Here is an 18,510-nt window from a genome sequence, read left to right on the forward strand (position 1 = left end):
AGGTCAAGCATTAGAGAAAGTTAGGAATAATTCCCAGGAGAAAACTGAGAATCAAGATATAAGGAAATGAATTAAAAGGATAACAAATTAAAAATAATTCATGTTCCCAGTGTTTTTCTTGCCTTTTTCTATGAAACATTGTGAGCCAGTATCTTGTTTTGAAAATTGTTGTAAATTAGGATTAGGCTCTGGGAATAACCTATCTCTTGATAATTACTTTCCTCTTCCCAGTCTACAGAGCTTAAATCCTTTCCTAATCTAACAGAGCTTATGATTATGCAGAACTGAGTAGTGAATCAAGTTGCTATTTTCAGCATGTCACAGTGCTAACATCCAAAGTCTCAGAGTTGGGCATGAGTTTCAATCCCGGCTCTGCCACTTACCTGCTGTGTAACCTTGGACAAGTAACAAACCTTTTTTTTTTTTTTTTTAATTTTTAAAAAAAATGTTTAAAGTTCACTTATTTTTGAGGGAGAGAGAGAGAGTGGGGAGGGGCAGAGAGAGAAGGAGACACAGAATCCAAAGCAGGCTCCGGGCTCTGAGCTGACAGCACAGAGCCTGATGCTGGGCTCAAACCCACAGACCACGAGATCATGACCTGAGGCAAAGTTGGATGCCCAACCAACTGAGCCACCCAGGTGCCCCAAGTAACAAACTTTTCTACATGTCAGTTTCTGCATTTGCCAAGAGGAGGAATAGTACCTACCTCACGGGGTTTTATGAGAGGTGGCAAGATAATGTATGCAAAATACTAAGCAGAGCACTGGCATAGAGTATGCATTCAGTAAAAGCTATTTTTATTCATTCTTTCATAAATTTAGTCATTCATTTAATAAGTATTTATTGAGTGCCTAGTATTTATTACCAGCAGTTGTTTTAATCCATTGGCATATATCAGTGGCAAAACAGATTCCTGCGCCTGCTTACATCTTTGTGAATTGAGCAGAAATAAATAAACACAGAAAATAAGTACAATATATAGTCTGGCTATAAGTGATGAATACTATGGAGAAAATTAAAAACGAATACAAAGTAGAGCAGGGACATGAATAGTGAGAAAACTGGGAGTAAGAGCGTTTTCCAGTTTTTACAGAGTCAATATGGGCCACATTGAGATATTGACATTTCCATGAGGATATCAAGAAGGTCAAAGAAGTCATCTATGTGTACAGCTGGGAAAAGAGCAACTTTAGGATGGGGAAGGGTGCAGTCAGTTCAAAGCCTGTAAGGTGGAAGTATGCCTAGAACAAGGAGGCCAAGTCGATAAAGGGGGAAATTACTAGGAGACAAAGTTAGATATGTAATGGGGAGGATGGCTCACGTCACTTAGGGCTTTGTTGGCCATCATATGAGCCTTGGCATTTACTCTAAGTGAAATGGGTAATAAATCTCAGAGTTCCAGGAGAAATATGGCAAGATTCCATTTTCTTATGTTTTACAAGATCTACTCAGTGTGATGTGATGAAAGGAGACTCTATGAGGGCAAAGATAGAAGCTGGGGGACCGGTTAAGAGGGCATTATCGTTATCAAGGTGAGAGACAATGATGGGGTGGATCACAGGTGGACAGGTGGTAGGATTTGGGATATATTTTGATGACAGAGCCAACAGATTTCCTCATGGCTGGATGTGGGTATGGAAAATGAAAGTCAAGGATAATTACAAGGTCTTGGCCTAAGCATCTGGAATGGTTACAATAAATACAATGATTATTATTATCTTAAAATTTGTAGCTTCTCGTTTTACACACTTAAAAAACAAACAGTGAACTCACCTGTGCTTCTTTGCATCTTCTTTGCTGCATTTCACAGCACCATGAAAATGATATGCACAAAGTTGGTGCTGAATAATTGTTGAACCCTTGAGATGTATGGGGGCAGCTCTGTTACTCAGAGAAAGCAGTATGTGTGAAAAAATAACAAGGCCTTTTGGAGAAAATTTCTTTATAGCTTGATCTAGGTCCAGCCCTGCCTATTCATCCCCCATCAAGTTGTCTGATCCAGGCACTTGCTACAGACATTCTCCAAAATCAGTATGGATGCCCACAGCCTTCTTGATTGCAGAAAATAGTCTCCCTTGTTAAGAGCCTTGGTAGTGATCCGGCCTCATTTTTTTATGGCCACATAGAGGCAAGTACTATGCAGTCAATGGAAATGGACAATGGATGAAATTACCTGACTAAATAAGTCCTAAAAAAGTCTATCTAAATTTCCTCCTACATGGGCAAAAGGGGACCTTAGCTCTTCTCTTTATGTGGTGATACATCCTTAGGAACTAAAGAGAACTGCCACAATATTTTCTGGAAATGATGTATTTTCTCTCTGCATTGGATTTATATTCTTGTGAATACTTACAGATGGGATACATAAAAACTTTCACACTGAGAGGAGAAGCAAACATTATTTCTGGGAGGACCAAAGGAAAAATAAATTCTGTAGCTCACTTACTATTTCTGTTTTTTCATCGTAATCAGCGAGTCACAAATATAAGCAGAATGTTGAAGCTTAACAGTTGTAAATAGAGTTCAGAGATGTAGTGTCCGTTCCGACCAGGAGAGCTGTGGGTGAAGAAGCATATCAGGGCACAAATGAAATACCTTGATTTAGCTGTAACTGTCCCTGTGAAAATAAACCGGCTGTGTTTTTATTGCATGAGGTGCAAAGGCTCATTTGTCAGTGATTCTCTGCTGTTCCAGCAAAGGGCTGAGAGTCCCACATTCTGAGCTCAGTGAAGGCAAACATGGGGTGAATATCTTTGATCTGTTAGCTGGGGTTGTACCACAGCTGCCTTTTAAAACTGTCTGGAGAGTTGAAACAGCAGTTTAAAAGACTACCAGGAACGACTGGAATAAGTAAGGGGGAACAGGGAGAATGATTTTCTGGGAAAACCCCAAATGTATCAAACTGACAAATTTATATAACAAATACTTTTAGTGCTGGAGTCTGACTTTAGGGTGGGGTGGGGATCTCCTGTTGATAACATTGTATCAGAGCACAGAAGGAAAAAGGATAAAATTTAAGTGAAAATACAAAAGGTATAAAGCAACTGGGATATTTACATTGAAATATTTTATGTGAGACATTTGATCAGAGCTGAGAAACTAAAAGTATGCTGTAGACTAATAAATCACTATTTTAAAATGTCAGTTTTTCATACATAAGTCTTACGTGTTATTACATATGTATATCTTCCCAAGTATTCTGACTTTAAAAAATTTTGGTTGTAAAAAAAATTCTGGCATCTCTACATTGCATTTGTCTAAAATAAAAATATTTTGCTTGTTCTGAAAAATACGCAGATGTAATTAGTATTCAGGGATAGATCTAGGGACAGATCAAAGTAAAATAGTGTTGCGAATCACAAAGAATGATGAATTTGGGAGCTTGAATTAAATGAAAATGAGCGTTCCTGACCACATCTAGGTGCAGCATCCAAAACAGTTATAAAGACCACCAGAAAGTTCTAGATCACTTTAATTTCATAGTTAATTTTTAAAAATCCTCCCATTTCTCTCTTGCATCTAGTGAATCACTTGAGCTTCTTCTACTACAGGTTTTTGCACTCATTTTTGAGGCACAAATTCTATAATTCCATAATCTACTTGCCTAATATTTTCTCCCTTGGGAAAAATCCAGGTCTCCTAAAATTTCACCCAAGGGGCCTATCACAAGTATAAATATTTTAGTAAAGGTAATAGGTACCCCTCCCCTTTCTTCTTAGCTTGCAGCTGTGAAGCCCTGTAATCAAATGAGGTGAAGTGATAGAGGGAAAGGCTCTGAGACCAAAAGAAAAAAAAATGAGTAAAAAGAAGCATGCTTTGTAGATAGAAGGATGGCTGGGGCGCCTGGGTGGCTCAGTCGGTTAAGCATCCGACTTCAGCTCAGATCATGATCTCACTATTCAAAGTTCGAGCCCACTATCGGGCTCTGTGGCAGCTCAGAGCCTGGAGCCTGCTTCCAATTCTGTGTCTCCCTCTCCCTCTGCCCCTCCCCAGCACCCCCCCTCTCAAAAATAAGCATTAAAAAAAATTAAAAGATGAAAAAGGATAGCTTAAGAAGCCTCCTCTGACTCCCCAGCTCTGACTGCACTGCTTCCTGTCTCCTCACCATCATGTTTCCCACATCCTCACGCCGCACCTTAGCATGTTTGACCATCTTTACCGTTTGTGCATACTTCATGGACAATAATCTGTTTATTTGATTCTTTTCCCTCCAAGATCACAGTGGCCACATACTATGTTCTTTGTCTTTTATCTAAGAGAATGACATAGTGTAATAGGCACTCAATTATGTTTTATTTTGAAGGAAGAAAAATAGGAAGAAAGAAACAAGGCAAGAAAGAAAATTCATGTATCCATTTCTCTGTGGCTTTCTACATATAGCTGTCTTCAGAAGTTCCAGATTTAAGCTAGAATGATATGTGTTTTGATTTCAATATGGGGGCAGTTCAGCACCAAAAGTTATATATTGGTATGTGTACACACAAATGTACATATAACACATGTTAATATATATATGTATATATATGTATATAATTATATATACACCAACATGTATATGTTATATATACCATTATATAAAACATGCATATAGCATGTATTGTGTATATACATGATAAGATACATATATGATATATATGATAAGATGAAAAACTTATGTGTGTGTCCCATGCATATCCATATAAACTTTTCATATTGAACTTTAAATGACATTATGTTTTGCACAAAACTAGCACTGATTACTGAACTGGACGGCAGGTTTCTTTACTGGTATTTCTATATTATTATATCTTTCTACATATGTATACCCTGAGGCTCATGTTTGACAGATGTGTAGTAAATGTATATGGTTTGATTATACTGGCACTACTCATGATACCAAACAGTCTGAAACTAAATGAAAAATCTTTGAATTTTTGAATGACATTTTATTATTGAGTAGTTATGAGCAGAAGATTTAAGCTAGAGAAAAATGTTTTAGTGCAGCTCTGTGTCTTATTAGCTATTGAATTTAGATGAAGAATAAATTGAATATAATTATGTATAGTTCATAGGGTGATCCTGAAAATAAATTTTAATCAACTATATATAAAAATTTAACCTAGTCCAGGCATACAGTAAATGCTTAATAGACAGTAAGTTCCTTTTATTATCACACAATGAGAATTCAACAGATAGGACAAGTATTTAAGAGTTGCTATGTAAGTTTCTAAAAGTTTCTAATTATAGGTTAAATGTAGAGTAATCATAATATTTTTCAATGCACATGCCATCAGGAAATAGCATCCAGTAATGGGTGATAAAGTTAATTACTTCAAAAGATTTCTTTTTCCTTCCATTCTACTTTAAGCCAAATTTAGTTTTAAGAAGAAAAGTGATACTATCATCAAATTAGAATATCAATAAGCTCTATGTTATAAGTACAGTTTCTTTTGAGGCTGATCCAGGAGATTCAGGGAAAGATAGCAAGGGTTTGTAATATTGCCAACAAGGCTCCCCATGCATTTAACTCTGGAATGTTGTAGATGGAAAATGTTGGATTTTTGAATGTGAGAACTGCATTCTACTTGAAAAGAAAAGAAGAAAATGAACTTTTTTTAGCATCTAAATCCAAAAGTTTGCCTTAAATTTTTTTCCAAATATGATTAATGTAATTCAGTAATTTTAGCATCATCATAATACTCCTTCCTATGTGTAATTTATTTCAGAAAAAAAGTTATCTAAGTTATAAGATATTACTTGATTTATTTCATATTTAAGTGTGTCAGGATTGGTATTGGCCTTATCCTTGATCATAATCTGCTATCCACTTAGAGTTGAACAGGAAGATCAAAATGAATTTCCTACTTAAGCCGTATCTCTAAAGAAAACGTAAATTGCATGATAGAAAAAAGTGAATGATAAATGACTTAAATGACTGTTGTTAGGATGTTGCTTTATATCATTCTATGATTATCTATGACACTCTATGGTGCTCTATAAAACAAAGTTCTGGGAGTTGTAGAGTGGTGAATTAGAGTATGGAACACAGGACGATCTGATAACTTCTCATGCATTAAAAGTTGCAAGGTGGTTTGATTGCTTCATTTGAAGGAGTAAAAACTCCTGGAACCAAGAGAAAGACTGATTAAATACCCCAGGGATGGTAAGGGCAGCTTCACTTGAACTGTTATCTGAGCTCAATTTTTAAGAACAAGCATTAATTGAGAGGACATTTTATATAGAGGAAATTGCAAGTGTAAAAAAAAAAAAAAACAAAGAAAAGAAATGAAGGAGAATGACATGGAGTGTTGTATGGTTAAGGTACTCATTATAGAACAGCAATGGGTGAGAATGGAAATGTGGACAGAGACAGATCATGAATGGTCTTATGTGCCATGCTATAATCTTCAAAATTGACCCTTAGGTAAAGGAGAGTCATTGAGAAAAAGATTGATCAGATGGTCAGAGAAGAAACATCACAATTTCTACTTGGGCGAGAATACTCTACTAGTATCATGGAGGGTTGATAGGAGTTGGCAAAATGCCCAAGAGGCCATTCCGGAGGTCATTGCCAGTGAGATGTGGATGAAAGGAAAATTCAAGAAATCTGTAGGAAATGTAACTGACAGAGGCTGGCGAATGATGAAGATGTAGAATATGTGTAAGAAGGTCAGACTGAGTCTAAGAGAGTGACGATTGACATGGTACCTTTCACCAAGACTGGAAATAGAGGAGGCAGAATTTTGAATATTTGAAAGCCATGTTCAATATAAGCTTTTGAAATTGTTCGGATTGTATTTTTCAATAGTTATACTTGTATTACATTTAAACGCTTCCCTTTTACAAAATAGTGAAGAAAGAACAGAAAAGTTATTTTTCAAGGTGAATGTTATTTTGCTGTTGACAGCAGTATTCTACGGGGATGGTGAAAAGATCATAAAAAAAACCTGTCAGCATGCTTTAACTTATGTACCATTTTATAATAAAGAAAATGAATATAGTAAGATTTTTTCAATTCCATGATGTTAGTAATATATATGAATTATATTTCTTAGTGCATTAAGAATTTTCAATTCATTTTGGCTTATAAAATAATTCACTCTTAAAAAGATAAAAGTTTATCCTTATTGTATATTGGATATGAGAATCCTTATTAATGTGTATTTGGGAAGCAAAGTATAAATTTATATGAGCACAGTTTTTATTTTTAAATTCTCACGGCTTAGTTGTTAATCTCGTTTCTATCAGTACTTAGAAAACAACTAAAAAGCTCCAAGTTACTAACTCAGGAATACTAGATTTGTAACATCCTGTGCCCAGACTCTTTATTTTATGGACTCTTTATTTTATTTCATTTTTTTATTTTATAGAGAGCTGGGAGAGAGAGGGGCAGAAGGAGAGAGAGAAAGAGAGAGAGAGAGAGAGAGAGAGAGAGAATGAACCCAAGCAGACTCTGTGGTCAGCAGGGAGCCTGGAATGGGGTTCAATCCCACAACCCTGAGATCATGAGCTGAGCCAAAATCAAGAGTCTGATGCTTAACCGACTGAGCCACCCAGGTGCCCCTGGAATATGGACATCCCATGTGCTGTGTATGTCATCTTTTACAATCTGAAAGGATGGGGGTCACTAGAGTTTTTTCACAAGGGAATAAGTGGGAGTAGTAGCAGTGATATTTTGGAGCGCATCTTCTGTCTTTTGCTTGTCAGGGTCCCAGGCTGAGACTGTAGCAATTGCTTGATGAAACATTACCTTGAGGAATGTAAATTGCTTCTGGTGCCATATACAACTTCCCTTCGGAAACATTCTCTCACTTGTCTGTCAGGCTGTGGATGTCTCTGAACTGTAGTTAGTAAACCCTTAGTAGCTGTTTGTTAGTTGGACCAAATGGGCACCACTAAACTGATGGGAATCAGGTGTCTTCAGTGTCTCCTTCCCTTTCCTATGTGATTTCTTTCAGTAGTGCTTTGGGGAGAGAGGCGTGGCTTCTGCTTCCTCACCAGAGTAAGCGGGATCATTAAGTATTAAAGAAAAGACATTTCAAAGAGGGAGAAGGCACTACAAATGTTCTACCTGGCCAGAAGAGTCCCAAACTCTGTTGGGGACAGACCGTACCTACAGGGATCTTAATTCAGGTTCATTTGTAACCCATAATCAGTGACTGTCATGATTGGATGTATTTAGTTTATTCCTTAAGGACTTTTTGTGTCCTCTTCATAAGCATATAGTCATCTTGCTTCTTGTTCAGGATTCTTAAATAGGTAATTTAAAAATTACCTATTAAACTAATGCATTTTCATTAGTAGGAAAAGATCACAGTAAACAAAACTACAAAAACAAACAGAATATATAAAGAAGCAACAGTTAAAAAGAACCAGGGATCTTAACACTGAGAGGAAATTTTATATATTTAATATATGATGATAATTTAAAATTTCCAGATCCTCACAAAGAATCAAAGACCAAAATGTAAAGCTATAGTGAAAAATGATTGTATTGAAACACTACATACTGGTTTTATTATTGTTCTTAATCTTCCTGCTTTTAAAGGCATTTTTGCTGACCATTTAAATGCAGCACTGTACTGGTCATCATTACTTTTTTAAAAATTTTTTATTAATTTTGTTAACGTTTATTTATTTTTGAGAGAGAGAGAGAGAGAGAGATAGAGCATGAGTGGGGAAGGGGCAGAGAGAGAGGGAAACACGGAATCCAAAGCAGGCCCCAGGCTCTGAGCTGTCAGCACAGAGCCCGACATGGGGCTCAAACTCATGAGCTATGAGATCATGACCTGAGTTGAAGTCAGATACTTAACCAACTGAGCCACCTAGGTGCCCCACTTTTTTTAATGTTTATTTCTTTATTTTGAGAGAGAGAACAAGCGAGCAGGGGAGGTGCAGAGAGAGGGAGGGAGAGAGAGAGAGAGAGAGAGAGAGAGAGAGAGAATCCCAAGCAGGTTCCTTGTTTTCAGTGCAGAGCCTGATGCAGGGCTTGAACCCAAAAAACCATGAGATCATGACCTGAGCCAAAACCAAGAATTGGAGGCTTAACCGAGTGAGCCACCCAGGCACCGCATGTACAGGTCATCATTCCTTTTTTAAAAACATGTATTGAGTGTCTACTGGGAGGAAGATGTTGGACAAGGTGCAAAAGTTCCTTTGTGGTAGAATGGCAACATATTGTATTATCAAATGCAAAGTTTACAGCTTTTAATAGAGAACACTAAATGCCTTATACCCAAGTCACTTAGTATTTGTTGACTTTAAGCAAATTGAATGATGACAAATGGCACATGTAGGTGTGATGGGAATCATCCCAGGAAGCAAAGTGTCTTTGTTGTTGCTGAGAGAGTTAAAATAAAACACAGCAGTGACTAACTTGTTTTAAAATATATGCGTGACATTCTATTTATGATGCATGGTAAGCAAAATTATTAGTATGATCTAATTTCATCCACAGTTTGATTTTTCTGCCAGTATTGTCAGTTTGTGTCCTTATTAATATCACTGTTAATATCCAAACTACAGACGTAAAGACAGTATAGCTTATTGTTTGGATGGTTAGCTCCAGTGAATACAATTAATATCTTTCCCATGTCTTTCATTATTATCATTTTTTTCTTCTTAGAATAACTGAATAATTTTGCATTTAGCTTTGGTTTCTCTCAGAAGCAGACTCTCAGATAAGCATTAACTTTGGAATTAGTATCAGGAGGTATTAGAAGAGAAGACAGCTAAGCAACACAGGGAAGAGAAAGGACCCCAAACAGGGTATGCTACTGAGCAGGTTACTGCTGAGGGCAACTGGGGTTTAATTCCCTCTCGCCCGCTGAGTTTTCTAGGAAATAGTGTGGGACAGGGCTGAGAGTTGTCTCCAGTGAGGAAGAGTGAAAGCTGCGTTCTGTGTCCTCCCACTCCCATCAATCAGTGATTGATGGTTGTTCCCAACTTCCCTGCAATTCCAGTCTGGCCTGCACAGCCAGGGAGAGCCGTGAGGCAGAGAATCAAAGGTGCTTGCGTCAGAATACCTTAGCTCTTAGGAGAATTGTCATTGTCAAGGGAGTATGGACAAAGAACTGGCAGCAGACATCACTGTGGTCTTCAATGCATAGGTACTGTTTTAAATGTTGTTACTATAATTGCTGAAATATCAAACTTTTTGCTGGAATCTTTATTATACTGAGAATGAGGTACAGATATTTTGCACATAACATTTCTCTTTTCTCCAGTAACTTACTTTACCCTCCTGCCACCAGACCTAAAAACCTACTTCCATTTATTTCCACACTCTGTTCACTCCCAATGTAATCAAGGATATTCCCTCCTCCTCCTTCTTTCTGTGTACGCGTTGTCAGTCTCTTTTAATGCATGCACTGCCTGCTTACTCAGAAATGTTCCTCTATCACTGATCTTTTCTCTCTACCTCAGTCCCTCCATCTGTATTGCCATCTGTTCAAACATCTTCCACCTTAAACAAGCAAACAAAGAACTGTCTCTTCCCCCTGCACCTTCCTCTGTTGCTGGAGTTCTCTTCCCCTTTACAGTCAAACGTCTGAAGAGTTGTCTAAAATCACTCCAGCTTTTTCTTCTTCTCTCCCATTTCTCCTACTCCATGTTGGCCTCTGTGCATATTCTTTCCTCCATGAATGGCCCCCGTGTCTCCAAATGCAGTGAAAATTCTAGACCTCAGATTGCTTCGTCTTTCACCAACAGTGACTGTCTATCACTCCCTTCTTCATAGGGGTGTAAATTGCCTTTCTAACACTCCTATCTCTAATCTGTCAGACACCATATTCTTCTCTACTTTTGATTCCATTGCTTCTCTGGATTCTCCTTCCTGGCTACTCATTTTCTTTTAGGAGGAGTGTTTTGTTCTTGTTGTTGTGGGATTTTTTTTTTTTTTTTTGGTGCCTCTTAATCTCCTTTTTCTGTATTGCTTATCCTTCCACCCACCGTTCCCCCAGACAACTACCAGTTTGTTCTCTGTATTTGAAAGTCTGTTTGTTTTCTTCGTTTGTTCATTTTGTTTTTAGATTCCACATATAAATGAAATCATACGGAATTTGTTTTTTTCCTCTCTGACCTATTTCACTTAGCATAATACCCTCTAGGTCCATCCATGTTGTTGCAAATGGCAAGATCTTTCTTTTTTATGGATGAGTAATATTCCATTCTTTATATACACCACATCTTCTTTCTCCATCAGTCATTGGGCACTTGGGTTGCTTTCATATCTTGGCTGTTGTAAATAATGCTTCAATGATCTTACAAAAATACTCTAGGGGAATATATTTGTATTGCATTTATAGGACATGAAATTAAATAACCTAGATGAATTGGACAAATTCCTAGAAAGATTCAAGCTACCAACACTCACTCAAAAAAATTGAAAATCTGAATAGACCTAAATAAAGAAAGAGATAGAATTAATAATAATAATAATATACAGCTTCTGTCTTAGCAAATTACAGGTTTATATGGCTTCACTGATGAATCTTGCTAAACATTTATAGGAACATTAACACCAATATTTCATAAATTCTCCTTTAAAAATAAGAGAATACTTATCAGCTCATTCTTTTACTCCAGTATTACTCTGATACTAAAATAAGACAAAGGCATTACATGAAAAGAAAACTACAGACCAGTATCCATTATGAACATAGACATTGAAATGCTCAACAAAATAGTAGCAAATTAAATCCAGCAACATATAAAAAATTATGCACCCAAACCAAGTGAAACTTATTCCAGGAATGTAAATTTGCTTTAATACATGAGAATAAACTGGTGTAATATGCCATATTAATAGAATAAAAAGGGCAAATAATTTATCTGCATATTCCATAAAAAGTATTTGGCAAAACCCAACACCGTTTCTTCAGTTAAAAAAAAAAAACAAAACCTTTCTATGAACTAGGAATAGGAATAGAAGGGATTCTGTTCATATGATATGTCCAGAATAGGCAAATCCATAGAAACTGAAACTGAATTATTAGTTTTGAGAGCCTGGAGGAAGTAGGATAGGGGATGTGTTCAAGGCTTCTTTATGATGATAAAAATGTTCTAAGGTTAAGCATGATCAAAAGATCATGGATTTTCAGACACCAGGTGAATTGGGTATTTCCAGGAGTCTTATATGCTCTTATAGCATATTATCATGTCAGTAATTGTATATTTATTTGATTTTGCATAGTATCTCTCCTCAATAGGCTATTGCATTATGATAGCAGATGCAATGTCTGCTTTAAATGACTCTGAACTAAGAATGATAATTCATGTATTGATTTATTTGAGAAAAATTTATTAAGAAAATGCACTATGCCAGGGGTTGTTCTGTGCTAGGGCTTTACTTTTCTAAACAAGCAGAAGTCCCTGTCTTCATGGAGTTTAGCTTCTAGTGGGAGGATGTAAACCAGTATTATCTGATAGAACTTCCTGCAACAATAGAAATGTTCATCTGAGCTGTGCAATGCGATAGCAATAGTTACATGTGGATGAAATGTAGCAAGTACAACTGAGGAACCAAATATTTTAACTAATTGAAATTAAATTTAGATAGCCACATTTAGCTTGTGTCTACCCTATTAATGGATATAGACAGTGAACAGTGAACATAAGTCGGTGAACACGTAAAGCCAGGGAGAAACATTGTGGAGCACTTGCACTTTAAAATAGGATGGTAAGAGGGACCTCATTGAGGATGTAATGATTTCCAGTCCTCTCTCATTTGTTTTATGCCCTACAATTCTATGGCAACTGCTCATTTTCAGGTTCTACAGGTCCTTTGTACCAAACAAAAGGTCCTATTTCAGCATCTTTTAACAATACTACTGGGGCACCTGGGTGGCTTAGTCGGTGAGCATGTGACTTCTGCTCAGGTCATGGTCTTGCGGTTCTTGAGTTCTAGCCCCACATCAGGCTCAATGCTGTCAGCACAGAGCCCGCTTCAGATCCTCTGTCCCCCTCTCTCTGCCCCTCCCCTGATTGCACTCTCTCAAAAATAAAGATTAAAAAACAACACCAAAAAAAAAAAAAAAAAACAGTACTACTTTACAAAACCCAAACTTTATTCTCTTGATTTCTTCTACACTTTCATTTTCTCAATGTCATGTTTTGTTTTGCTTTGTTTTGTTTTTTCTTTCTTTAGCTACTGCAACATCTCCCAAACTGGATACATTGTCTTCATCTCCATTGATTCAGGAGAACCACATTAAAAATGTAACATAACATTTCCAGTATAATAGCCTTGCAACTAACATTCTCCCAGAGTCCTTCAGTGAATTCCCTGCTTCCATATATGTAGAGAGAATATTCTCATCTTTGTGGCACGTTGTATCTCTTTTGATACAACATCTGTCTTTCTTTACAACTGATACCCCACATTCCTACACATGTTAACTGTCTTCAGGAACCAAACTTAGCTATTTGCAAAGGATTTTAAAAAAGTGAGTTTGGTTTTTATTGTATTCTGCATTACTCAATGAAGAACAATTTTATCAATGAATTTAAGCCCTTCTTAAAACTACTGATATGTTCATTTTGGATAGCCTTCAGGGCCATTTTTGCTATTTTTTATGAAGTATTTCAAACATTCAGTAGAGTATAGAGAATAGTATCATTTATTTCATGTGAAGCTTCATCAAATCTTAGAATTTGCCAAAATTAAGATGAATTTTAAAAGAAGGAAAACAACAGAATATATTAGAAACCCCCTCTGTAACCTTGTGCAGATTATTCCCTTCTCTCTCCCCAGTGATAGGTGCCTTTCAAATCCTGAATTTGATGATTGTTCCTAAGGATCACACCTTCGTTAACGTTTACTGCGTGCATTCATTATTTCTCCTCAAGTACCTAATATTAACCTCGTGTTGTTTTGCCTTTGGAAAAATCTATATAGAAGATCCTCTTTGGCATATTATGCTGTTGGCATTTCTACAGCCAAGAATTTAGCTTATAAATAATTATTTTGAGGTAACTCATGGTATACATTTCTGTTAAAAGTCGCTTACTGATCAGCAGTTAAGTCTTTGTTTCCACTAAAATAGTGCTTTCTCTAGGTCTATTCTTCCCTTTTCTTAGATTTAAATTTTCTTCACTGGGATGCAATTTCATATACTTTCAACCTCCCTCTGTCAGTGGATAGTTTGGGCTCTGTCTTCACTAATGACAGTGCCCATTTAGCTATTCATGGCCATTTGTAATGTTGATGAGATATTTGGGAGAAAGGTGTATAATCTACATGAACTATAATTAGAAATTATTTGTTAATTCAAACATAAAGCACCTAATATGTGGCAGGCATTGTGCTAAGCACTGGTGATAGAACAGTGGACAGAAATGACATAGTCCTTGTCTTTTTGTGAATCTGAATTGGGTTCGGGAGATAAACCAACCAACCAAACAAACAAACAAAAACCCAAAAAAAAATGAATACAAAAATTAAGGAATAAAAATAATGACAAATTCTAAAATATCTTATGAAAAAATGAAGTGTAAGAGGGAAAAAATGAGGGAAGTAGACTTACCTTATACAGGGGGCAGAGTGTACCTCTCTAGGAGGAGAGAACATTTAAACAGAGACTTAGAGGCAGATAAGCAATCAACTAAGAAGGGAAGAGAAAGAGATAATAGTCAATGTGAAAGCAGTGAGTCAGGAGAGTCAAGGTGGGTCCACTCAATTTGATCAGGACTTGAGAAGGTCTTCATAGTCCTTAAACTGAAGAGACAGGGGTTGCCACCAGATTTTCAGTTCATTTGTTTACTCTAGTAGACATCTGTCCACGTGAATCAGAATATTATAGCAGGTATTAACCACACAATTCAACCCTGTTCTAAATCCATATGGGGAAACAAAAATTAACCAGAAGATACTATGGACCTTGACATATTAGTGTCACAAGATACCAAACTAACTTACACTCACAAAATCTCATTTCTTTGCTCCTCCTCTCCCCTCCCCTTCCTTCCTTTCCCTTCTCTTTTCTTATGGAAAGGCAAATTATAATCAACAACAGAATTTTGAATGTAGAACCTTAGAAAGCTGTGTTAGATGTATTAGATATCTGTAGTCATCACAGCAAAATGTTTTACTGTTTCACGTTTGTTGTTTACAACTCTTTTCCCACAACCAAGAATCACGTTCTCGATCTCAGACAGCTCTTGGGTATTCATGGTCCGTGTTTGCCTTGCTGATATTCCTTCTTTTGAAATTCCCTAGCAGGAGAATATTCCCTGCAATGCATACGTTCTTTAACTCTGCTTATGAAGTTAATAAACCATGAAATCATTTATTTAAGGTAATTTTGCATATCTGTGTCTTTAGGTGTTGCTCTTACTGCTTAGAGCTTTGAGGGTAATCTTATTTTTCTCTCTTTGGATTCTTAGCTGGCACTTTCCTGCAGCCACGAGGTACTGATAACACTCTTCTGTACTCTTTCCTTGCCATTTGGCATATAGGGGATGTTCCTCATATCCTTAGCATGAATATATTCACACATTTTGTCATCTCTCTTCTCTAACTTTACTACTCCAGACTAAGGAGAGTAATTTCATTTGCCTCTATTTGGCTGAAGACTACCTCAGCATTTACGTTTTTCTTCTCTGGAACATTTTAAATCGATATCTACAGTGACTAAAGTTGTATTCAATTGCTTATTGAATAAATGTGACAGTATTGATTCGGTATGAATAAGAGGAAAAAGCAAAGAAACCGGAGTCTCATTTCCATAAGTTCTTTCTAATAGCACATATAACTCACGTCTGGGACCAGCTACGTAATTTGTGAGGCTTAGTCCAAGATGGAAATGAAGGTCCCTTTATTCAAAAGATGAGTGAGAAATTTCAGGAGAGCAAAAACAGGACATTAAACCCAAGTGGGCTTTTCTGAGCACAGGGCTGTATGACACTGTAGGAGCTGCATGCCCATGAACTTGACCCTGTTCAGGTCTTTGGGGTATCCGGCGGCTGAGAATTAACTTTATAAATATATTTGTGTCTCATGTGAGTTTTATGGTAAAATTTCATGAAAACAGTTTTGGGAATCAACTAGGATAGAAAAATAATAAAGCTGAATAAATGCCTTTATTTAGAACACTACATGTTTTTGGTGCAGAGTATTACAGCGAACAGAAAGTTAATGAGAAAACATTTTTAGTTTCAAATGTATTATTGACTGTGGTTAGTGCTTTGGTTTGTTTACCCTGACGGCTTAGGAGCCTGATTGCTTGGGTTCTAAAACCTGGCTGTTTTCACTCTACCATGTGTGGTCACTGGGCACATTTCCTTACCTTTATGTATGCACATCAGAGTACATGTATAGTGAGATGACAACAGAGATACTACTCGTAGGTCTGTCATGCAGGTTATTATCTTTCAAGCCTTTTGAAGCATAAACATTCAAAGCCTCCTCTGTTACTTCAAAATCCTTTTTACTTTTAATTTTTGCCTCAGTAGAAACAATACCCCAAACTTTGTTTACTTTCTCTTTCATGGTGGTGAATTAGTGTCCAGCATAATATTAAAAATAGTCTGTGATATTGTTTGCGTGGAATTACAGATTTGACAGGAGAGGAGACACTCAATTCATGATAATAAAAATTAGGGATTTATTGTTGTTTTTTTTTTTAATATAAGTACCTTGGAAGAATTTTTCTTTTGAAATCTTTTCTTTGAGCCTTTCCCCCATCACCATTTGGCTTATTTAAAACCAAAGATCTAAATCACCTGGTTAAAAGAGCAATCTAGTTAAATGTGTTATAGTTAATAAGTTGCGTAACTTTTGAATCGAATTCAATTCAATCTTAGCATTTCATACATTCCTAAGGACATGTAAAGGCAAGTTTGTTTGGAAGTAATCCATTGTGATTAATGTGTTATTTGCTTTTATTTTTAAGGCACTGAATAATTATGCTTTTTATATTAATTTGAACTACTTCTAATGATTAATAATCCATTTTTATGCTTTATTGAGAAGATATACTAGTTTACAATCTACAAACTAAACCTGTACCATCATGAAATACCATCTGAAATATTTACTTTAAAAATAAAATTTAGGACTATATCAAACAGTAACCATACGAACCATGCTTTATTTTTAGCACTGATAGTAAATTTATTGTAAACTAGTTCATTGAAGATAGATTCTAAGACATTACTAATTCTCAGAACTATGTTTAAAACGAAATGCTCTAAATCCAGTCTAGTTTCCAAGTAAGAATGTTATAATACTTCTAGGCGTTTAGCATTTATGATTGTGAGAACCTATAAAATAATTGAGCAATGTAGAAATGTTTGTTGTTTGTGAAGGTTGAAAAGAAAGTAAAGACCAATATTCCTAAGTATCACACAGCCTTCTAATCATTCCATGTACTTGACCCCTTCTCTTTCCGTGGCTCTCATTATGTATTATCTATGTTTAATCTCTTTTTCTCATGCCAGACAGTATTACTGAAGTCTTCACTAACATCTACGTGACCAGTTTTGGCCCTGTCTCAGATACAGATATGGTGAGTTTTTCATTAAATAGTATTTTTACTTCATAGAAATAGTATTTCTATGTATTTTTATGTACTAGAAATAGTATTTTTACTTCATAGAATGTTCCCGTTATATGGGGGGAAGTTAAAATAAACAGGCAATTTTAGTGTTGTAGAATTATGTGTCTGCCTATTTAGTCTATCCCAATACTTGGAGAATTAAAGATACTTGTTTATATCAATACACTACCCCTGCTTGAGTGTTTATATTAACACTTTTGTATTTCATATTCTTTTCATAGCTTGTACCTAGCTACAGTGTGGTAAACAATTAGTTAAATAAAAATAATTATATTACTGAGGACCATTTTCTAGGATTCAAGGACCTGCTTGGAGTTTGATAAGTAAAATCTGGACAGTTTTGTAGACCACTGTCTATTTATTTATTTTTAATGAGATGAGTGTAAGAGGGAAATTGTTAAGTTGGGTTACAAACTGGTGGGCTAGACACATCATAGATAATTATTGATTAAGCATAAATATTTTAGTATTAACTCTTCCATTTCTACTGCTAACTATAGTGCTCAGTTACAGAAATTTTTGTTGAAATACTTTTCATCCACCTTCCTTATGGCCCAGGAAGTGAGAATTAGAGGAAATGCCCTTATCCTTTCTTTGTCTGGTTACCCTCCACCATGTCACTCTTCCCTGACTTCTTTCTCTGATAACCCATGGGGAGGGATGCCAAATGTGGAGGTTTTTCATTGGAATAAACACAAAAACAAAGTTTTCCTTTAATGCGGACAATTATAAACGTTAGCCAATTCGTTAGGACCTCTCTACCTTTCCTTCAGGAAGCAGATATGCTACTTCTATCATTTAAGAAATTTGCTTTGTCTTCCACCAGAATCTCTTGTTTGACCTCACAGTACTTTTTAAAATTTTTAATGTTTATTTACTTTTGAGAGAGAAAGAGCACGCATTCTCACCCACATGCACTTGGGGGAGGGGCATAGAGAGGATCCAAAGTGGGCTCTGCCCTGACAGCAGAGAG

At 36.3% G+C, this 18,510-nt stretch overlaps 1 protein-coding gene across 5 annotated transcripts in view; it reads left to right on the forward strand.

Moving 5' to 3' along the window:
- Positions 1-18,510, forward strand: part of GABRA2 (gamma-aminobutyric acid type A receptor subunit alpha2) — a 127,491-nt gene that overhangs the window by 32,059 nt on the left and 76,922 nt on the right. For all 5 annotated transcript variants that reach the window (XM_045474182.1, XM_045474186.1, XM_045474184.1 and 2 more), the window contains one exon: positions 17,419-17,486. In XM_045474182.1, the coding sequence (XP_045330138.1) occupies positions 17,419-17,486 (68 nt within the window). The remainder of the gene's footprint in view (positions 1-17,418; positions 17,487-18,510) is intronic.

Source organism: Leopardus geoffroyi, chromosome B1 (genome assembly GCF_018350155.1).
Source record: "Leopardus geoffroyi isolate Oge1 chromosome B1, O.geoffroyi_Oge1_pat1.0, whole genome shotgun sequence".
Classification (NCBI taxonomy): Eukaryota; Metazoa; Chordata; class Mammalia; order Carnivora; family Felidae; genus Leopardus; species Leopardus geoffroyi.